This window comes from Neodiprion virginianus, chromosome 2, assembly GCF_021901495.1.
Source record: "Neodiprion virginianus isolate iyNeoVirg1 chromosome 2, iyNeoVirg1.1, whole genome shotgun sequence".
Lineage (NCBI taxonomy): Eukaryota > Metazoa > Arthropoda > Insecta > Hymenoptera > Diprionidae > Neodiprion > Neodiprion virginianus.
Genome location: NC_060878.1, coordinates 17,088,690 through 17,111,422, shown reverse-complemented (window position 1 = coordinate 17,111,422; position 22,733 = coordinate 17,088,690). Strand labels below are relative to the sequence as shown.

At 35.8% G+C, this 22,733-nt stretch overlaps 4 protein-coding genes across 6 annotated transcripts in view; 2 read left to right on the top strand and 2 right to left on the bottom strand.

Moving 5' to 3' along the window:
• LOC124299309 (uncharacterized) overlaps positions 1-22,733 on the bottom strand; it is a 68,207-nt gene that overhangs the window by 3,394 nt on the left and 42,080 nt on the right. The window lies entirely within an intron of this gene.
• LOC124299250 (blastoderm-specific protein 25D) lies at positions 1,036-14,005 on the top strand. 3 transcript variants are annotated; one of them, XM_046752323.1, is made up of 13 exons: positions 1,036-1,050; positions 1,166-1,549; positions 2,285-2,755; positions 2,815-2,984; positions 3,669-3,868; positions 4,146-4,385; positions 4,521-4,941; positions 5,031-5,191; positions 5,266-5,350; positions 5,443-6,324; positions 8,667-9,369; positions 9,489-9,589; positions 10,417-14,005. In XM_046752323.1, the coding sequence occupies exons 3-13, from the start codon at positions 2,362-2,364 to the stop codon at positions 10,552-10,554; spliced, it is 3,495 nt and encodes a 1,164-aa protein (XP_046608279.1). In that variant the 5' UTR covers positions 1,036-1,050; positions 1,166-1,549; positions 2,285-2,361; the 3' UTR covers positions 10,555-14,005. The 3 variants fall into 3 exon arrangements, with proteins under 3 accessions (XP_046608279.1, XP_046608281.1, XP_046608280.1); XM_046752325.1 differs by lacking the exon at positions 1,036-1,050 and having other exon boundaries at positions 1,068-1,549; positions 4,161-4,385; XM_046752324.1 differs by lacking the exons at positions 1,036-1,050; positions 1,166-1,549 and adding an exon at positions 1,583-1,992.
• LOC124299304 (40S ribosomal protein S7) lies at positions 15,223-17,179 on the bottom strand. Its single transcript, XM_046752442.1, has 5 exons — positions 17,025-17,179; positions 16,132-16,302; positions 15,819-16,000; positions 15,524-15,674; positions 15,223-15,342 (listed from the first exon to the last, which is right to left on the bottom strand). The coding sequence occupies exons 2-5, from the start codon at positions 16,300-16,302 to the stop codon at positions 15,265-15,267; spliced, it is 582 nt and encodes a 193-aa protein (XP_046608398.1). The 5' UTR covers positions 17,025-17,179; the 3' UTR covers positions 15,223-15,264.
• On the top strand, positions 21,580-22,561 carry LOC124299301 (RNA-binding protein 7). Its single transcript, XM_046752439.1, has 2 exons — positions 21,580-21,786; positions 21,910-22,561. Exons 1-2 carry the CDS (start codon positions 21,703-21,705, stop codon positions 22,423-22,425), a joined length of 600 nt encoding a protein of 199 aa, XP_046608395.1. The 5' UTR covers positions 21,580-21,702; the 3' UTR covers positions 22,426-22,561.

Below are 22,733 nucleotides of genomic sequence, written 5' to 3'. Positions count from 1 at the left end.
TCAGCCCCTTGACACAAACTGCTAAAAGTGGTTCGCATAATGTCCCTCGATTCTGCCGCCAATTCCCACCACTAGTGGCGCTAGTAGTTGTCTGACGAGCTTGCGCGCGGTCAGCGAGGGCAGCGAGAGTGTCAGAAGTCTACTACTAGCGCCACGTAGAGGAACTAAAAAACGGGGATAAGACGCGTAAAATTTTTAAGTATACGAGCAGTGGTGAGTATCAGGCACTGGTATCAGAGGGCTGCCCAGGATCGACTAATCGATGATTTTGCAATGTGATTGGTAAAAAGTTTTCGATTCAAACTATCGCTTTATAGAGACCGTGCGCAAATTCACACCAGCGCCAAAACGATTCTATTTGTCCCAACCGACGGGCATTTTCCCCTGTCTACGCCAATGACTCAGCCAATCATAAACTTCCGTGGTTACGCCATGGCACGAAATTAACCAATCGTTTTAAAACGTGCTGTCGCATAGGGACAGTTTTGGCCACTCGCGTACTCATGCCCAGTCCCTATACTCTCTTCAATTGGGGCATACTGAATACAAGCGCCTCCTTATTTTAGGCAGATATTTGTTTACAAAGAATTCAGTCCCCTCGTATAGTTGCATGTTCCTAATTATAGATAGTCAATAATCATCAAATAAGAGTGCGATCCGAAATTCACCTTGAAGTCGATTCCGTTGACCTGGAGTAAAGACCATGATGCTGTAACATGTACGAATAATAGTTTTGGCATATAGCGCAATTGAAGGTAGCCAACAGGAAGAGGAAGAAGAAGAAGAATAGAGTAGTTTCATCCCTGTCACTTAAAATGTATATCTCTATTTCAGTGATCCCTGTACCCCCCCCCCCCCCCCCCCTGCAAGTCGTGTCCATAAAGTTATATCCTCAATAAAGATTGCCGACTTTGTGACTCGTGTGATGAGTTTGGTGGTTTTTGACGATAACTTCAAGCCCCTATATTACCGACAAATTGGTAATATAGATAACTGTGACTCCCTCGATTCCCCACTTCGCAAACAAATCGTCATACTGGGCCAATAAGGGTTCGTGGTCTTTATAATTTTTCAGTCAACGCTGATTACCATATAATCATTAATTTTTGAAGATCAGTTAATTGAACTAATTCTTCATCACATATTATCTCACGATGATGGACAGGATACCTTGAAATGTGGACCTACGTCGTTGACCGCCATACCATTTGCATAAATTGACTGAAGTAACTGTCGATAATCATTGGCAAAAACCTGCTAGTATGGAAATTCTGTATGGTCTAAGGAAAAGCAGGTCGCTAATCAGCTGATTGCTCTTGAACTACCACCTAAAGTTAAAGTAAAGCACGACAGCCACCAGTACGACTAAGGTGCTGACAAGCTATGAGTAACGATTTGCAAGAATAACGATACTCGTCGTCACTTCGTCAATCCTTTACAGACATACAACACTTAGTCACACTTAAGTTGTCACTTATCAAACCTGAAGCGGATACAATATAATCATTCATCCGGACCAATACCGTCTAACCGCATTCGTGATAATTAGGTATGCGTGTAGGAAGTTAAGGTTCCATTTAATAAGTGTTCAAAGTTGCACATTGATCATTGTGATGTTTACGTGTTGTATCTGTTATTTTGCTTTCCCGCTTTCCTCTAATAATATTAAAAATGGTGATATATTTCCAAAACATATATAATAACTCATTTAATTCAGTACCGAATATTATTCGACCATTTTTTCCCCCTCAACCTTCGCGTATCTTCTTGTGTTGACAGGATCACGTATTATAGAATTGACACAACTAAAATAGGTACGCACATGCATATCTATATGTGTGTGACCTTGGATTCATTTCCACTGGTAATAAATCTACTTCCTTGATCGCAACCCGACACAATCTACACAGTTTATCACAGTTCATCACTCATAAGCTTTTCTAATTTCTCTTCTCAATACTCCAGACATTTAGATTTCATGCTCTGAATGAGGTCTCGATCATCATCATAAGATTGAAGCTCACTGTGCTATTTATAAACGGAATACTTACATTGCCACCGTGCTCGCCATGCTATTTATAAATGAAATATTTACATTATCATAATAATGGACACAATTTTTTTCCATTTATAATTATAATAATAAATTGATGTGTAACTTGAATACTTGGATAACTCGAGAAAAAGAAATCTTCAAAAACAAAGACTTTGAATTTTCCCATTTGTAGAAAAGAATTGCACAGATATTTTGATGATATATATTTATTGTGTTTCAAACTTTCAGGCCTGTGATAATTAGTTGCTTGATCTGCGGTGAACAATATTCGAAGGTGCTTGAGAAAATTTTTTTAGGACGATGCGATGGAGGGAAATTGTACAGATCCTTACGAACAGCAACTTTTAGCCGTATTTGAGAGTTGTCAAACAAAGGGGCAGACACGCCTTAATGAAAATGGGTTACGATTATTGTGTGAGAAATTGCAACTCGAGGAGCAGGGAAAAGAGCTGATATCATGTCTCCTGGAGCAAACCGAAACTGATAAGTCTGTGTCCTTTTACGAATTCCGCGATGGCCTTCTTGCTTTATTAGGAAACGCTCAAGATGGAATCTCCAGTTATTCGGACCGTGAATTTTCCAACGGTGACTCGTTACAGAGTTTAAACTCTACCAAGTTAGCCAATAAGAGATACGGACGGAAGTCCAAACCAAAAGATCAAAATGCAGATATTGTGGACTTTCAACACCAACATTTAGGTAGGGATAAAGAGTTTCAATTTTATGTACAATTGTGGAAAACAAAACTTTTGGTTCAGATGGCGCAAGGAATGAAATGTGGAGAGGCGTGGATGGTCTTCTCAATCAGGATATTAAAATAGATGAACAGAGGCTAAGAGAAATATGGGCAAAAATTAACTTGGGTTTGGATCGACAAGAGATGCCCATCGTATCGCAATACATCGGCATTCCTTTACTTCCTAAACAGGTATAATAACTGAAATTATTATGAATGAAGCCGAAGAGAATGATTTAAATTTATGAACATGTTTTCAGTAGGTTGTTTTACCGAACATCGATACTTTGTATTTATTTTATTATGAGATAGTTGTATATTGGTAATTATCAAATTATTATATTCGTTAGCTAACAAGGTCTTAGATCATTGATGCGTAATTTCAAATTACTTCAAAATGGGACAAAATTTAATAGAATCGTTCGATTTCATTCTGTTTTCTACAATTTATCATTTAAAGACTTATTTTTATCATATTGGAATTGTTAAATATTTAATTTGACAACATTGCACTGATATTAGTCATAATCAACAAATGGCAGTACTGAATAGACTACTGAAAAAAAATACGTGTTAGTGAGTTTGTAAAATATAGTATTCTAAATAAACCGAGTCTGTATAGCGTGAACTTGATGCAATCTAGTAAACTATGTTTGATTTTGAAACAATTTCTAATCAACCATCGATTTGCAAGGTTTTCTTTTTAATTCTAGTATTTTCAATTTTCGCATTCTTAAACAAATATTCATAGCTTACGGATATGTAATTTTCGAAATGCTCAATGCGCAACGGTCTCGTGATAAAATGAATAAAAAGCATTGATATTTGTCCAACCATCTACAATAACTACAACACCTTTGGCATTTTTTTTTTCAGACATTGGAGCAAATATTTGAAAAACTCGATATGGATCACGACGGACAAATTACTCTCGAAGAGTTTTTGTTGATATTCAGCAACCCCAAAATGCTGCACGAGCAACTCAGCTCCGGGTGGAATGCTGGCTTTCGAAATGACATCATGAAACAAGACTCTGAGAAAGAAAGTATCCAAATCCGCGGCCCTCATCACACCGGGTAACAGTTGAAATCAATATGGAATGTTTTTGGAAAAGCAAGTTAAATTAATTAGGGTGAAATCCTTCAGTCGATGATAACTGACAATCGAAATTTAATTGAAAATATCATATGTTACATTCTTAAGATCTTTTTGATGAAGAAAAGTGTTTCACAAAATTTTGGCAATGTATTACAGACGTATATATTAGTTTTATTGTTTAATAATAAGATACGCTAAACAATAATAACCTGCATAAGAAATAAGTTTGGTAAATGATTTCAATAAAATATTTAGCTATGCCCGAAGCAGCACAGTCGTGGATATGTGGGAAGTTGCTGGCGTTCCTGATGCAGCCACATTTTTGTCAGAACTTGGGTTCACCAGTCCAGACATCAGCCTCACGGAGCTGACAAATGTGCTCTGCGAAGAGTTAAAAAGCCTCCGGGATGAGTCCGATAACAGAGTGATGGGGACTCACATTAGTTTGTTGAAAGGAGCACTTGTACTGTATCAGGAAGAGGTCAGAAGTCTTAAGTAAGTCTGTTCATCTTGTCGAATGTTATAATTACTAATTTTCCAAATGTTCAGTCGTCATGAATCAGCATTATATATGAAATTAATTTCATCTACTGTTTACATCCGAGATTTATTTATAGTAACTAATTTCAGCACTTTAGTGGAACATTTAAGCGGGGAAAGAGACAAGTTACGAGGGGATATAGCAGAAGCGAACCAAAGAGCGACTTTGCTGGCTCAAGAAGTAGATGAACATCATATCTGCTTGGAAAAGTCGAGTCAGAACCAGATTAAGCAGTTGGAATTAAAGAACGCGGAAATTCTCAAGGACCTAACAGATCAGCTTACTTCCGAACGCGAGTCTAATGCTGCTATCTTGAGATTAATGGACCAGAGGCTGCAAACGCTTCAACAAGAAGACCAACGTATCAGAACTGAGCTAGCCAATGTCTTGTCTGAGAATCACACATTGGAGACTGAAAATCAAAATTTATTGGAGCACCTTTCCAAGCTCAGATCGTCAAATAATCAGCTGCAAATGCAGATACAAACACTGGTTGCTGAGCACGACGAGGTATGATTCAAAATATACGTAAAAATTGTTTGTTTTCAGTCACTTGTGTCGTAATTCATGGTCCTTTATCCTAAAAATTCAATTTCTAGGTCGAAAATGTTGAAGTGAAAGAAAATGAGGTTCTGGTTTCCCTATTAGATCGCATAAAAAAGCTTCAGTCTGACAACGCTGCACTACGAGATCAAAATGACGAACTTACGTCTGAGCTAGAAGTGATGAAACATTCTGAGTCCGATGTCCAAAGTTCTGGGTAAGTAACGTTGAGTGTTTTGAATTGTGTCCAATTTAGAAAAACAACTCACAAATTCTATCAATATTTTACAGAAATTTGGATATAATTGATTCAAAAGATTTGACTGCTAGGGTGGCTGAGTTGGAGGCACTTTTAGCATCGAAAACTATAAGAAACGTGAGTAGTTTGAAGAATTTCAGAAAAAATATTTACCATATATATTCAAACCATCATCACATAATTCATTGTTTATAAAAAAAATTTTGTAGAAGGACATTTCAATCGGATCGAACAATTTGAATGCAGTCATTGAAACACAGGAACAGCAGTTAGCGGAACTGCGAAGTGTCCTTGAGAAATTGAAAAAAGAACTGGTCAATGTTGTGACAGAAAAGAAAAACAATTGCACACTCGACAACTGTTTGCTGAAAAATAGAATGTTGGATGTGATTTGCAGAATAGATACGAATTTATCGCCACATCCCCAAGAAACAGACTCTATTAAAAGTTTAGCAAATGAACTTGAAGCCGAAAGTGCACAACTAACGAATGAATGTAGTAGAGACTTTGTGACAAATAGGACAGACAAGGGGAAAGTCGATAGGAAAGCAGTTGGCAACGACGATATAGTTAAAAATACTGATAAGAACTTTAATAACTTAGACATGAAAACCATGTCCAAAAACAAAATGACTGGCCTACGCGATTATCCACCACGCCGAGATGAAAATGGTTCTGATCAATCAAAAATCGACAGAGAGAAGAGCAATGTTTTCTACAATGTAAGGCAGTCATCTGAAAAAGCTGAAAATTCGAAAGATTGTAAAGACTTTGATAAAGTTACAGACATTTTGCCAGAGGTGGAAGAGAAGTATGTTAATGAGAAAAAGCAGCTTAGTGAGCGCTGCACAGAATTAGAGAGAAGTTTGGATTTGTTAAGAACTGAGTATGAACAGTGCGAAGACTATTGGGCTGGAAAACTCGAGGAAGAAAGACAATTGTTTGAACAAGAGCAGCGAATTAGCGATGAAAAATTCTCTGAGCTTATTGCTAAAATGGCTGAATACGAAGAGCAATTTGGCAACAGTGATAAAACCCACAATGACGGTCGCTTGTCACCTATTGAAGAACGATTCAATCTTGAGCAACAGGTGAGAAACAATATTGAAGTCTATTAATTAAGGATGAATAGGTCACATGGTCCGAATAAAAAATTATTATGAAAAAAGTCATCTATAAAATCTGCATTAATGTTACTTACTCTAATGATGATGAACATGAGTGAGGCAACATCTCTACTATGTAGTAGAAATGTATTTTGAGAAAAGTTAATTTATGGAAGCTGATATATAAAAAATTTGATAAAGGTTTTCTAATCGGGATGTTTAAATTATCAATCTCACTGGTATTTAATCGGATTGTAATGTCTTAGGGTTAATTTGTCATTACAGAAATATGTAGATAGCCTGAATTTTTTTTCACTAATAGCTATCTCCGGTGTGATTAATTTGCACATTATAACTGTACTATAATATTTATTTATTTATAAAGATCAACAGCCATAAATTGCCAATTACAAGGAAAGTATATACAAAATATAAAACACCTGATGATGGGTGACGCACTTACAAATGAAAGACAAAGATTAATGATAAAAAGATGCAGTCGATAACTTTAATGGACGTTTCAACGTCTTAAGATTTGAATAGCTTGGTAACTTATACGCAGTGGTCTACCGGGGCCTCCTTACCTTGTTAATTATTGCATAATAGATAACATTATTTGTAGAAAAGCTATTGATTAAAGTTTTCGGCTCCCTTAGATTGTAGGACAGTGATCTATGTTGAAATAAGTTGAAAACTTGTGGGCTGTCTTATAAAGAGAATATAATTATAGTTGTGAATAGATTTCAAGGCTGGCAGTTTCATAGAAAAACAATTTCAGAGTGGTGATGTTCATAATAAAGCATAGGTCGACCATGCTTGTATTATATGGTATGGGGTGGTCCTTGAATAAATCATTTTTGAAATTCGACTGTCCTACCCCCCAAATCGGCTCCAAATAATTCAAAAATAATTTCCTACTTTTCTGATTTTTATCTCAACTCTAATCCTTTCTGTCAACAGGATGTATTTTCCCATTTAAAGTACACGTGTTTCGAACACATTCTCACTATATGTTTTATTGTAAGAGTAATAATGTTCAAAGAAATTTGTAACTGCGAGGTCTTAGTGGGCGTTGATGCTACTATTTGAGAAAAATTTCACATTATCATACCAGTAAAATTCGACAAATTACACACCTTTGAAAGGTGACCTTTTTTTTTTTATTTAAAGATAGTGCAATTTGTCTAGATTGCCTGGTATGATGACGCGATTTTTTTCTCAGATAAGACCATTGATGCCCACTAAAATCTCGTAGTTAGAAATTTTTTTAAAAATTATTATTCTTGCAATAAAATATATACCAAAAATGTGTTCGAAACACGTGTATTTTAAATGGGGAAATCCATTCTGTTGGCAGGAGGGTTTCAAGTTGAGGTAAACATCTGAAAAAATTAGGGAATTATTTTTGAATTATTTGTATCTGATATGGAAGGTAGGATGGTCGATATTAAAAAATGACCCTTTTAAGGATCACCCGAATATACATCTTAAAAATTTATGGCAAATAGATTCACGCTTCTTCAGGGTGTCGAACAATCTGAAAAAATTTTTTCAATTCTCTAATTTGATGAAATTTAATACAACCCTTAAAAAGTCATAAAATGTCATGAAATTTTACTAATGAACCTGAAAATTTTATTTTTAGGGTATTAGTAACTCAGGTTTCAGAAATATACAGAATATTGATACACGTTTACATTTCTTTTAATTTTATGTTGTTAAGGTAATGTAAAAGTCGAAAAATTGAGGTGTTAATGCCAAGTTGCTAGCTATACTCTAAATATTTGGAAAATCAGATTTAGAAATTTTGTAATGTAGTTGTGGAGCGTCAGAAACGTCATGAAAAAATCCATATTTTGTTCTTGAATAAACCTTGAAGGTCATAAGTTCCTAGTCCTCGAAGAAAGTAAACACACTGTTCTTCACGTCAATCTAATAATACGGGTAATATGAAATTTCTTGAATGTTATTTAGACAATTTTTGAGGATCTGGTCAGTCAACTAAATGAGCGCAAAGACATTAGAACTGCATTAAAAACACCACAGTTGAATAATTTTTTTATGTTTTGATCGTCGACTCTTTTCTCAAATTATTGATATCCGAACTTGGGTTATTTTAATTTGCTTGAAACCATTTCTGTAACATAGTAGATGTATTTTTGCAGTCATGTTCACCATCATTAACACAAGTAACACAGCTGGAGATTATGTAAACAGTTGTTTTTTCTTTTCCAAAGTCTGATTTAAAGGGTATGGCCCACTCATTCTTCAATATTCCGTGAATAAGTTTCCACCGCTTGTAACATTGAGAATAATTTTTATTACAGTATACAAATTTGGAAGAGGAATTCAGCGAATGGAAGTCTGAGATGCAAAAGGAGCTGACGAAAAAAGATCAAGAGATTCACGATTTGCGGGAAAAATTACAAAGGGGCAATCGAATTCTGACTGTAGAAACTTCAGTGCAGTGCCCAGAGGAATCAGCTTTACATTCTAATTCGACAACTGGTATGAGTGAAGTCGTTGTTCATGGGAAAAATTTATCATCCTCGAAAATCACTTCCTATGACACTGATTCTCACGTGCTGAATGATTCGCTTAAACTCAAGCGCTTGACGGAATCTGAAAGTCCGTATGCTGAAGTGTGCACGTCTCGACCAGCAAGTATTTTGCCCTGCCTGCACGGCTGTAGTTGTTGTCAAATACAGTCCTACTCTGTTGCTGAAGGTATGTGTCGAGCTCACAGGGATGAACTGAGACGATTGCATCAATTGAAAATCAATCTCGATACCGAATGCAGTAATTTAATAAAACAAAAGGAAGTCTTGATGCAGGAAATACTGAAACTTCAAAGTCTTCGAGCCATTAGCTGTTCCTGTACAAAAACAATCACTGGAGAACAGGCTTGTCGCATTGATCTGAACGTACTTCAAGCGCTAAACGCGCGATTGCAGTCGCAAGAACAAAAGTGTCATCATCTTCAAGTATCCCTCAAACAACAGCAACAGTATACAGATCGAATTTTACATCGTAGGTCTCCATCAATCGTCTTGTTTAGTCTATACGATTTTTTTTATCTAAGTAACGGGTTCTGATTATGAAATTTTACATTAAACATTACTTCAAGTCTCCATCTTCCATGATTTCAGAAACCTGGAAACAACATCGAAACGAAATTGCAGACTTACAATTCCTATTGTGTGGTACCCAAGAAAAGTTACAACAACATTTACAAGCGTATAAAGAACAGGTTTGCATACTTTTAAAATCATTCGCGGTTGACTAGTTAGAATTTTACCTGAGATAATGATTTACAATTGAAGAAGATTTAGCTGGACTGACTGTATTGAATTTAGGAAACGCGAAAAAACGACTTAAAAAAGGTTTAACACTGTTGTTTGCGCTAAACACGTTGAAAAAAGTTGAAACAACATCCTTCCTGGATTTCGTCATAGGAATGAATTTGAGGAAACACAAATAACACAATTTACGACATTAATAATTTGAGAAGTAGTCTTTGATACAATTCCGATGTATGTTATTCATTTTCCTTACGAACCAGATTCCCACAAACTGTCCAAGAACATACAAGAAATTTTACATTATACCATAGTTATAGCGCATGCGATAACAGTTAGTAAATTTTCTTTGAAACAATCTCTGGCCATTTCTAAGGTGAACAAAGTAAGCCCAAGATCCTCAGAATTAGATCAAAAACGCCAGAGTTTAATTATTTTGAACAGTCTCACGCGATATTGAGTCTGTTCTCGAATTGTTGATATGTTAGTTTGTGTTCTTTGATTTGTTGAGAATCATTTCCGGCACATAATAGGGATGTTGATTCATTTGTATACACTGTCATTGGTATAAACAAAATTGCTAGGGGTTTTAAAACTATTTGTTCTCTTTTTTCAACTTTCCATTCAAACAGTTCGCCTGGTTGATTCTTAAATGAAATGAACTAATTTTGCTATACATGTCGCACATGAACATTTTTCCAGTTCCTTTAGACATTTTTGTGAAATTCGCAATGCACTTGTAATACCAAATTTTTAACTAAATTAATGATTTCACCAGGCCGAGAACTTAGCACGGGCTGACATGCTGGCTAAAGATTTATATCTCGAAAATTCATACCTGATGGCGAGTGTGGAACGTCTGGAGCAGCACTGCCACGTGTTGACACAATATAGTACCGAATCTACATCGGTATGACACTCGAGTGGTGGTCTAATACACGTAATACCATAGCTCGGCGATACGCAAGATGCTGGTATTGCATAGTGTTCACCGATATTAGCAATAATTCTGGGAGAACGATCGATTAGTAACTCAGGAATTAATTAGGTCGAAAAAATCAGTTCTCCACTTCTCGATCAAATACCACTCAATGTTTATTTATTTGAGCTTCTACTTACAGCAAGATAAAACGTATTTGATGTGTTTGGTATGTATGTACTGATAAATCAAAGGCAGATCTCTCAGGGTCTTTTAGAATATTAATAGAAACCTCCAAGTAGTCTAAGCGGTTATGCAAGATAAATTGTCATGTTTAAATTTTATCATTCGATGATGGTAGTCAAAGTTATAACGCCTTAAATTCCCGATGTTTTTTGGGTTAATCTAGTTTGTTGAATTCTATTAAGAAAATCGAAATCGAAGATGAAAGACTTAAATGTCGTAATATTCTAGTGAAATTTATTACGTATCCCATGTTTGGACACTGTGTGTACCGACATAATACATTAGTAATCTTGATATACGGAAACATTCATAATTATTTTTCCAAACAAGTGATATATCGTGTTTAACGTTTATTTATTATATTTTCAATCATTCTGTGTCTAGTAATTAACATCAACTATTATTCAGACCGTTGCTACTAAAAGACAAACCAAAGGTTTATAAATCTTAATATAACGGATTCCCATTTAATATTGCAACAAATTATTTATAATATATCGTATTATAATCATATATATATATATCATATATATATATATATATATATATACATTTGATATAAACAGAAAATAAATAACAGTTTTTTTATATTGCAGAAACGATTCGCTAGACAAAAATTGTTGCTAAAATATTAACACCTAATTTCATAGGCCCTGTAAAGATACGTATGCATTTGCGATTATAAAAATATACGACACGTATTTATGTACATACATACTTATGTATGCAGGGTCATTTAATTTTGCTGAACGAAGCATTGACCCTGTAGTGACTGATGATTGAAGAAAAAAAAATCTGAAACTGAAAACTATTAACCTCTTTCAGAATCGGTTATTCTTTTTTTTGTGAGCAATTGGTGTCAAAACTTTGAATACTCTACAGAATTTTTTTTTCCGAGTTCAATAAAATGGGTAAAAAATGTTGGCAGTGTCATTTCCCATTATGAACGTTAGGTATCACCTGTTACTGTGAATCAGAACTTTCCATCTTCAGTATTTTCTGTTCATAGCAAGTGTTAATTAGTGTTAAAATCCCTACGTAATCGCCATTGTCTCAGTATTGCAATACTTATATCCTTAATATTTCAGGCCTAGTTTGTTGTTCAATTATAAAATACCGTAGATGCTGAAATAGCAAGCAACTAACTTGAAATCAGAAGAAAATTTTCTAAATATTTTTGACCTAGTTGGAGATCTCTTTCCCATAGAAATTTATTATTATACCTACAGGTGATATTAAAACAGATTGCGAGTTCTTTCACGTCTTAATTAATGACATGTGCACCTAATCAAAAAAAAAAAATTTGAACATCGAATTTGGCGACTATGTATTATTTGTTTTTCATAATCATTAAATATTTAAATACTGTAAATATGTATAAAAATGCGATTTAGTACTGCAAATTACTATGATAATAATAAGAATATGAGAATACAAAACAATTATTCATCGCACCCAAAAAAATAAGTTTTGTGTAAATTAAAACTATATTTATGAACTTATTAGGGTCTAGCGTGCTATTGAACGAAATAAACAATTTTCGTATGATTGTTAATACTAATTACGTCTTTTTTGGTGCACAACTTTCGTCAGCATTGTCGCATGTATGATTATACATATACATGAGAAGTTGTAGATATTGTCAAATTGATCTATAAAATTTAACACCAAAATTAATGTTTGCCTTAAACAGCAATATTTATATGTTTACCGTTGCGAGTGTGAGATTTTAATTGATATAATTACGTTCCACAAACTAGTTTATCAAATTAAAATCTTAGTATACAGGCTGACTATGTAATAATACGCAATCTGTGAAATTATACAAGGGATGTTTAGTACTGTAAATTGTTATCATTACTCATCTGATGAAAACAATCATATTGTAAACTTTACCGAAGGTCGAAATATAGCTGTTAGTCTAATTAGGTAATACACTGCAAACAATATTTTTGCACTGCATCATACGTTCTGTATTGATTCAACAATTATGTTAATAATCATTCAACATTCCAAAAAATTGAAGTATTAATTACGAGTAATAAAATAGTGGATCTTGTATATAGTGCGGGTCATTCAATTTTTTTTACATCCAAATAATCAACTATAATGTCTACTAATTCCTGATATATCTTGATCAATGAATACAAACAATGATGCCCATTAAATTTACGTAATATCGTAAAGACATAGGTGAAATTTATGTAATGAATCTTACAAATAATTGCTATGTAATTTGAGGAAAATTTATAGCCAATATGTATTCTGCACTGTATTGAAGTTTCATAACAAGCTTTATTTGTATTATTGAAGCTCAAGTTTTCAAGGATATTTCATTGAAATTTGACGAAGTCGTATGGTTTTCATTTTTTGTTATATATATATACATTTTTTTTTTAGATCCAAGCATCTCCTTGTCAGTTTGACTTTCAAATAATTACTTATATATATCGAGACACGAATCAGAGTGTACGTTTAATTAATTAAAGTAGCTACAGAATTAAGTATATCACATGACAGTAAGGTAAAATTATAAATTGGTAATTAAAGGTAGCCGAATGTAAGGTTTATCACCTGCTCGGACTACTGAAAATAATGTGCGCCAAATTTATAAATATCGAAGAATTGTGGTTGGTCTGCTTGTGTAAAATCCTATAAAATATGTCAAATTCACAATACCAACCAGAAAATGAAATGTTATGAAGATTATTTTCGAAAATTCATGTATTATTAGCTGAGAATTGCAGAGGTTGCCTAAGCAATATGTAAAATATTTATACAACACATCTTGGAGTAATGTATAAATTTTTTCATCATTATGCAAGATATTTTTGAGGATATGGCACCATGTGGTGAAACAGACACAGTATTGGAAAATCGACTATATGTGAACATTCCTGAAGTTAGTAGTTAACAACTAGTTATTGTTACACCGTTGTAACCACGGTGTTAGACCGTGGTTGTAACTTAAAACTAATTCTTGGTGAAGTTTTCGGTTGTGTTAGTTTGTACATACCTATATAACGCTTAACTCCGTTGTGCCTTCATTTTTACGCGATTATTATAAATGTTATCTGTTGTACATATCTGTATTACAAACAAAAAAAGTTTCTATAATTTTATAATACGAATATTTATTAAGCTTACGTATTATTACGTGCATTTGCCTCATGAGTTGTAATAAAATGAATGAACGTACAAATATGTATTTCAATCTTATTGTAATTCTTACGAGTTTGTTGGAATTTTTTTCAAGAATTAAGCAAATTCATGCTGTGCATGTGGGATTATAACGAGTAAGTACCTGTCAAAAATGGGTGGATTATGGGAATTTGTCTCAACAAGCAGTTTTCAAATACGATTGACATTTGTTCTATTCAAAAGTATGTAAATCTCACTTCATTCGCATTCTTTTGATTTTCACTCTAGTCAAGTAGAAGCATTGTTATCGACAATAACAGGGTGTCCAGCGATATCAAAATTTAAAAATACCGTGTATTCGCGGTTAATTTTTTCAAAACTTCTGTATATTCGTATATAATGATTTCTACGGCGTTTGTGCGTCATTACGATGTAATCAACATTGAACACCGTCATATTCGACGACGTGTAGAACTAATAAATTCGGGTGGAGTCAAAAATGGAGAAAAATCAGAAAATAAAAGGGATACAATATCGAATTTTCAAACACGCGAAAGTTTTATTTATTTTTATTTCATAGAATTTCAGAATGTAGAACGCCATAATACAGAACAGTCAGAACGAAAGGTAAAGAATAGAAAATCATAATATAGAACCGTCACAATACTGTTGTATTCTTATTCGCTGTGACAATTTTATATTATAGCTCTCTATACTCTACCTTTCTACATGTTGAAATTGTTGTTTCGACTTTCTACGTATTTAAAAAATTCCATGAAATTTATTTTCACGTTCGTGAAAATACGACATCGTGACTATTTATTTTTAAAAATTCGTTTTTCAGCAAGTGAATGTAGAAACGCGAATTTCAACGCGAATTCCCGATTTCTTTGGGAATTTCAAGTACAACTCCCATATTTTCAAGGGCACTTTGAAATTCCCAGTTGCTGGACACCCTGAATAACGTCAAACAATTGCCATTTTGTTAAACAAAATGTAAATCCAGCCATTTTTAAGATATCGTAGCTGTCAGTAACAATGCTCCATATTATTGAATTCTAATGAGGAAATACGCAGATGAAGCTCAATCCAGATACTTTTGAATAAACAGAAAACCAATCGAATTGAACAACTGGTTTTCGAAATATAAATTTCCGAAATGCAGTATGAACCCAGTTTATCAGCTGTTAGCTCACGTTTTATGATGGGCTAATATTACCCAAGTTGTTCCTAATGGTTATAAGGAAAAATTCTATGGTTAATATCAAAAAGACTTTGTAAATTTTCTTTGTTTTTATTGGAGTGACAATTTGTAACTTATTACAAGTAGGGTTCAGGAAATTCAAACGTTACGTCACGACCCGTAAGTTTCTTGTAGACCGAAGCAAAAGTATCCACCTGTGAATTTTAATTGATAAGAAAAAGAGTAAGTAAAAATGTATATTACAGATTAGTTTATAAAATTAAATAAATTAAGTCAGCAAGTTATTCTACTTGAAATCATGAACTCGAGACCATTTGGGAAAAATTGTTAAGAATTTACGTAATCAGTTAAAATGAGATTCTCCAATTTCAATACCTTATGCTCAATATTTGTCTGTTCATTCTTGTCTAGATGAACTTTGATGAGCTGCGAGCCATCCAGCTTGACACGAATACGTTTGCCTACAATTTCAGCAGGGAACACCAAATCCTCCAAGAGAGAGTCATAAACTGCCGTAAGAGTTCGGCTAAGACAAACAAACGGTAAATTATGAAGAATGGTGAAAAGAGATTGAAAGATAAGACATTTAACAGCCATGGTGACGTTGTGCTAGAATTGCAAGTGTTCTTATTGACAATTACAAGTGGCCAAATAGTCATGCTAGATATACCTTCTAGGACGCTTCTGCTTGTTCTTTGTACGAGTCTTTCTTGTTGGTTTGGGAAGGATCTTCCTCTCGCCAACAAACATGACATGCTTTCCAGAAAACTTCTTTTCCAATTCGCGTACTAGACGTGTCTGTATCTTTTGGAAAGCTTTCAACTTCGGCATCGGTACGTAGATAATGATTGACTGTAAACCGAACAGAATTTGCCAATTTTATGATAGCTGTAACACTTCTGATATGCAGAATAATCTGACCACAATATAAATCTAAGGTATGGATACAAATAGGGCTCGTCATAAATCAACATTAACTGTACCTTCTTGTTGTTAGTTTCTATTTCCCTTGCCTTGGTGATGTAAAGCTCGCGCAGTTGGGACTTAAGGTCACTATTCATCTCCAGCTCAAAAAGGGCTTGTGAGATGCTAGTTTCGAACGGGTCAGCCTCTGCGCCCCCGCTCTTCATTATTTTGGCGCTAGCCGTAAACATCTGAAAAAAAGATATGACAGAAATGAGCTGAAATTGTTTGACCGTAATCAAATAATTCTGTAATAATTTGACTCATTTTTCCTACAACTCTGTTAGTAGTCAGATACTCAACTTGAGAGTAATCTATTAGATAAAACATACATAGATGCAGTATCTACATACAGAGGTTATTTCAATTTATAAGTTAACTTTGTTGTCATGTAGACAGACTGAAATTTGAAACCAGAACTTATTAATACATTTAAAATTTAAGCCTATAGAGCATAGTCAATGTTACTGGAATTTGGTTCTGTTGTTTATTTGAGGAGATCTAAACCGAAGTGTCAAGTGAGGGAGATTCTGGTCCACGTTAATATTTACAGGATCCGTTCAGGTTAGAAAATTGTTTACGATATTTACGAGAGATTGATGGTAAATATAGAGCTATTGTAACCAGTCTACAGGAATCTATTGATGGAATATCAACTTTTGACCGAATGGGAACGATAAAACATAATACAATAGAACATGTTGCAACTAGTTGTACCCGGGAGATTCACACATTTTGGAAATATTTTAGCGGACGGAATCCGTCTGTATCACTTCACGGTCGAGGCATCCGTCATAAATAAAACACTGTTAGAGTATAGTTAACGTCAGTCAACGTCGAACAAGTCACATTTTTAGATTTTCTAAATATCACCTTATAATAACCTAAAGTCACAATTCAACACTGTTCGTACCTTGCTGTGCTCGCAGTTCGCGTGAAAGAGACCAGCACGAACCTAAAGTTGATCATTTGTGATGTTTATTTTTTAGATCTAGTCAGCACTGCACTTTCCTCGGGTTTTCAATTCTGGGTGTGTTCTTAAATTTGGCACCAGTATACTGTACCTCAAAATTCCCTAGCAGTGAAACAGAACTATCCAATTCGATAGTGCAACAACGATGCAGATAGTGATGAGAGACCGAAGTGAGGATTTCAGATGAGTCTTAAGGTGGCATTTCATGTGCAGAAAAAGGCGGCAGCAGTTTAGTAACTTACTAGATGTTGATAACATCTGTCTAGTGATTTGACGCAGCAGCAGCACTGTTCATAAAATGTCTTGTGTTTACTGCTCTTGCCTGGTACACATACACTTTAAGTGGGGGTCTTAAGACGTGTTGACACGGTGCTAGAAATCGGACCGATATCTCGGACCGAGAAAAAGTTACCAGAACTCATATCGCGTATACAGCAAACTCGGACATAAATCGTGGATCGAAAACGCGGATAAAAAAATGGATCGCGTCCCATTATTCCGTACTAGCTGCGGCATTCACTCCTGTTCTAATTCAGGCAGCCTATTGCAGATGATTGCAAAGTTTGCATCACGGATGTGTGCATTTCAAAGGTAAATATCAAATATAAAATGAAAACATATCAACTATTAAAGCAATAGCGAGCACTTTTTAAAATTTTTTTTCTTATCCGTCATTTCATATGATACAGTATCTGAATCCACATGAAAATTCCAAAAATAAATAGAATTATTAGAAATGCATTAACTAATATATAGGAATGGGAAATTACAATATTAAACAGAAAACGTTCGAGTTACCTTTTCGAGCACAATAGAGGTTATGATTCAATCGCTTTATCTATTTAGGATCCTGCACTGTTGGTAGCATGTAAACAATTACCATTCAACTTCACGTTTTCGACCGCAGCGCCGTCTGGTTTCCTCCGAGCGCAAAATGATGCTGAAGTTTAAGTTACTAAACCTGTATCCGAGAACTCGGACTGATTTCTAGCACCGTGTCAACACGTCTTTAAAGCAGAGAGAAACCTATGTTCAAGTCTGTTTGGGATAAAGTAAGTACTTTAATGACAAAAATTTATTTCGAGTTGGTAAGTCTGCAAGTGTGTTGGGTTCAAAATGAGAACTGTGTGGCACTTGAAGGTTAAAAAGCCTTGTAGCCATCAAACGGAGTAACGAGAAGAACTTAAGAGCTGTCAGTTAGTGTTTATAACCTTAGCAATACAATATATGAAGCAATATAATGCAATGTTCTCCGTAATTTTATTCATTGATTGAACCACCTATCTGTCTTATATTTTCTATTTTTTGAATAGCTTGTAATCAACATATCTCTTATCCGTAATTCGAAACGCATTTTGTTTGGTGCAAACCCTGGTGATACTTCAACATGGATTATATTTTCATATCAATAATTGTTCAAGTAATAAATATCTACCAAACTTGGTTACGGCAAAATGCCGACCGAAGAAAAGAACAAAGTGTTACGTTCCGAGAGGAACGTTTCGAGTCGACTCTGATTCGCCGCGTGATTTAAATTGTTCTCCTGACTTACGTAGTTGGTGTATGTAAATCTCGGGAATCCGCTGATCAGCTCCTCAGATCTTCTCGTTCAACTCGCCTACAATTCTGAGAGTTTGTTAGGTAGGGCTCGTGCCAACCATCACTATGCGTGATTGAAATAATTATTTATGACAACACTTGGGTTAATTACACATTTATTAACGGTCTCCTTCTAGTTCTCGATGGTAGATTTACAATCGTGGTACAGATTGGTGTTAATCACTATCGCAGTGACAAACTGTTAACAAGTCTCGAAGGTTCTGAATGACTTATAATGATTTTATTCTAGGATTTCGGTAGAGGTCTGATCTGTTCTCTATGATGTCTGAAGTTCTTCTAATTATTCTGTTTTTGGGAAGGTTGACTTAGAGGGAAAATAGGAGGAGTTCAAAAGGAGTCGCGGTTTCTCGCGGGTCTCGGATGATTGGTTGAGGATGATGAAAAAATTGGGGGTAAGGTTTCTGGTTCGTGCGTGGGATCTCGGTGGTGGATTGGCGCGAGGTGGTTGGTTAAGAGAAGCAAGCGGCGAAGCGCTGACTGGTCTTGTTTTCGTTAAAATAAGGGCGCTATCCTGAATTCTGGGAATAGGGGTTTCTTTCTCTGTGAGCTATCCGTGATTTATCTTCCCTCGTTTCCGGTGTTTTGTCTTTTTGGTTATCTTAACAGTTGCAGGTTTATTATTTTGGGTTATTACGGTTGAATGGGAAAAAATGTATATATAACATGTATGTATGAATTTGACTGATGAAATAACGGTTAATCTAGCGTGTGAGAACTGTTGATATAAGAATTTGGACGTTGTGATGGTAACTAAGTGCGTTGGTATTAATCTACGACTATCGGTAAGAGCACGTAGGGCTCTCTTATGGTAACTGCACGCTGGTCAGGTAGAGCGCAGAGAGGGCGCCGCCGTGGATACCGGCTGGCACGTAACAAAAGCACAAAGATCAAAGAACTAGTTCATACCACGCGAGATTTCAATATATCTGTCATGTCAGTACGGTTGGCACTACTTCTCGCTGAAAATTGAGCTTAAAGTCGGATTCAGAAAATCTTTAAGTGGAGGCGCTTAAAGTTCACATAAGCTCGGTTACACATCAACTTTAATGGAGGTGCACTTTAAGCCCCACACACGGACTTATGGACGGAGCGCTAGCTAGGCTTGTCGGCGAGGGGCATGAATCTTGGGGAGAGTACATGTGGTAGCACGTCGGCCATATTGATGAAGTAAATTTTCAGGCGCCACGTTTGAACGATTCACTTCAGGCAGTATTAGTTTTGTGGACATGGGATCGATTGTGTAATTTCACTTTTCACATTTCCCACCATCTGAACATTCTGATTGGTTCCCAAAGTTTATTCAACCAATCAAAATGCTTGGATGGAGGGAAATGTGAAAAGTAAAATTACACAATCGATCCCCAGATCGTTGCCATTAACTATTTTCTTGAACTGTATAGGCATGTACGAACACAGCTTCAATTCTTTTTGTATAAGAAAGTATGCAGGTAAGTACACAATAAGGTATGTTGTATATTATTCTCACTCACTATTTAATTAAAAATATCGCTGTGGAAAATTATTGACTACCTTCTCACCTAACCTATACAATAACAACAATCCGTCAAAGTGCAAGCCGTGAACGCCTATATACATCCGTGGTATTCATATGTATATCTATTGAGCTGTATATGTATATCAATATCTATTTAGCTCATCAATGTGGCTGACGGCGCTGATTCCCCTACCGTCTTTCGCTTCAGCTCCGCTGGGTGAGGCTCCATCCATAAGTCCATGCCCTCACTTAAAAGCCACGGTCTTATAGACAGGTCTAGGCACTCCGACCGTAAAACCGTGCTCGAAAATGAAGCCGATGTTGTGAATTTTCGCTGCTAGCGCTATTGAGGGAGAAGCCTACTTAGGTCGTGTTCGTAAATTGACTGCCAGTACTGAAAATTCCCTAGGACAGAGACAGAGCTGTCCATGAACTCGGCAGCGCAAATGAGACAAAAGATTGCTGACGGTACTGTCAGTCAATTTTCGAACACGGCCTTAGTACGCATAAACCGGCCTCGGAGATTGCAGCGCTCTGGTCTTTGGTGCACAAATTGAGAAACACAGGCTTCAAGGGTCACGCTGCGTTGTATAGGAAGGGGCTTGGACTGCCAAGACCTGTCTATAAGACCGTGCTTAAAGCGTATATGTAGACTAGGCAATATAGGGCACAACCACGGAGTAGTAGGAAGGAGACAACACTCGAGCAGCACTTGGCTCAAAAGCTGGCCCAGTTTTTGGGGCAACGTAAGAAGAATTGTCAAGGTGCGATTTAAGCGCCTCTTGCGGTGTAAGCCCGTATAGCGCACTCACCCCCTTCCCCATATGATATTACGATTCGCCGTTTGCAAATCTTTTCCTCGGATTTAATGTCGGTTGAGATTAGAAACGCAATCACTCAGTTGTTACTATTTTTTAATCACTTCAGATGCGTATTTTACGAATTTACGGAGTATGTTTATAAAACAGAGGCTTATAGGTTACGATTTCCGGCCTTTTTTTTTTACATTTTATAGCGAAAATTTCATTTTTTTCCGTAAGAGGCGCTCAAATCGCATTTAGACAATTCCTCTTGCGTTACCTCAAAACCGGGGACAAGTTTTATCGCAGAGTGTTGTCTCCTTCCTACCACTCCGTGGGCACAACTTATCTATGGGTGCGTTCCGAAACTAGCTGGCAACGCTGAAAACTCCCTAGAATAGAGGCAAAGCTACCAAAGTACTCGGCAGCGCAAAAGAGATAAAAGATTGTTGACAATACTGGGAGCTAATGTGGACCGCACTCTATATTTTGGCCTTCATTGATAGTCCTGCCAGCCAATAACAGAGTGCTCTGATGATTCCGATCGAAGGTACCAGTTCTGACAATTTTCAGCACGCTTACGTCGTACGCCATTTTTTGTGTATACTAATGCTGTCATTTGATCAATATTATTTTCGACAAATCGCATCAATAATTTCTTACGAAATTCGAGAATAGTATAGGAGGTGAATTCCCTGTCATAATGGATGAGGACCAACGCACTGTTTGGTGCGGTAATTTAAGCGATAAAGTTACCGAAGACATACTTTACGAGTTATTCCTGCAAGTAAGAGATGGCAACCTTTCCCGTATAACCAAAGTGGCACAGTTTCATGAGTAGTATAACAATTCATCCACCTTCCGCAGCATTTTGCGCGCCTGACTCATAAATTATTCTCATTATTTTCAGGGTGGGCCAGTTCAGAGGGTTTCGATACCTAAGGACAAAGACGGAAAACAACGAACTTACGGTTTTATCACATTTAAACATGCTGTTTCTGTACCATATGTACTTGACCTATTTGAAGGCACAGCTCTGTTTGACAGAACACTGAGTATGAAAACTCGAAACAATATAGAAATACCGGTACAATCACACCCTAACAGCGGATTGAGGAAACAGGAAGTCAGCCAAGACTTGCACAATGTGTTTCAACTGCAGAACAAAATGATAATTGGTAACTTGATGCACGGACTGTGCGTTGGGCCAGAAATGCTCATGTATCAGAGTCAATTAAATCCTTGGGCATATCCAGAAAATCGATCCCAACAGACGTTGCATCCTTATCAGCAGTGCGAACGCAGTAGAGAACATAACGGTTACAAAATTAGACATGATCGCAGGGAAAGACATTCGTCACATCGGTCCAATGATTACTCGCGAAATTCTGATCACAGAAATAGTAGACGGCACTATCGGAAATAATAACATAAACTCTCGGTCCAAATGTGTGATCTAAATCTACAGATATATCTATGCTTAGTTTTGTAATGTATGTATTTTAAAAAGAATGGCATTCATGATATGAATGCTACAAATACAATTTCTCGATTTTTAATAATAGAAAGCCATATCTTGTTCAGAGTAGACATCAAACATCTTTGGAGAAATTCAGCAGAAAAAGGCAGTTGGGTTCATTGAGCAGATCTTTAATTTTAATTTTGTTTTTGTAATAATAAATATACATGCAGATAGATTTAAATTTTGGGCCTAACAATGTCGCAGCAGTTTTT

What these genes read in the sequence shown, in the direction of transcription:
- LOC124299250 (XM_046752323.1), top strand. Translation starts at nt 2,362, where the DNA reads ATGGAGGGAAATTGTACAGATCCTTACGAACAGCAACTTTTAGCCGTA. An exon ending in GAAGAGGTCAGAAGTCTTAA is followed by an intron (nt 4,386 to 4,520) that starts GTAAGTCTGTTC and finishes AACTAATTTCAG; the next exon opens with CACTTTAGTGGAACATTTAA. An exon ending in CATCGAAAACTATAAGAAAC is followed by an intron (nt 5,351 to 5,442) that starts GTGAGTAGTTTG and finishes AAAATTTTGTAG; the next exon opens with AAGGACATTTCAATCGGATC.
- LOC124299304 (XM_046752442.1), bottom strand. Translation starts at nt 16,302, where the DNA reads ATGTTTACGGCTAGCGCCAAAATAATGAAGAGCGGGGGCGCAGAGGCT. An exon ending in TAGAAACTAACAACAAGAAG is followed by an intron (nt 16,001 to 16,131) that starts GTACAGTTAATG and finishes TTCGGTTTACAG; the next exon opens with TCAATCATTATCTACGTACC. An exon ending in AAGCAGAAGCGTCCTAGAAG is followed by an intron (nt 15,675 to 15,818) that starts GTATATCTAGCA and finishes TGTTTGTCTTAG; the next exon opens with CCGAACTCTTACGGCAGTTT.
- LOC124299301 (XM_046752439.1), top strand. Translation starts at nt 21,703, where the DNA reads ATGGATGAGGACCAACGCACTGTTTGGTGCGGTAATTTAAGCGATAAA. An exon ending in TTTACGAGTTATTCCTGCAA is followed by an intron (nt 21,787 to 21,909) that starts GTAAGAGATGGC and finishes CATTATTTTCAG; the next exon opens with GGTGGGCCAGTTCAGAGGGT.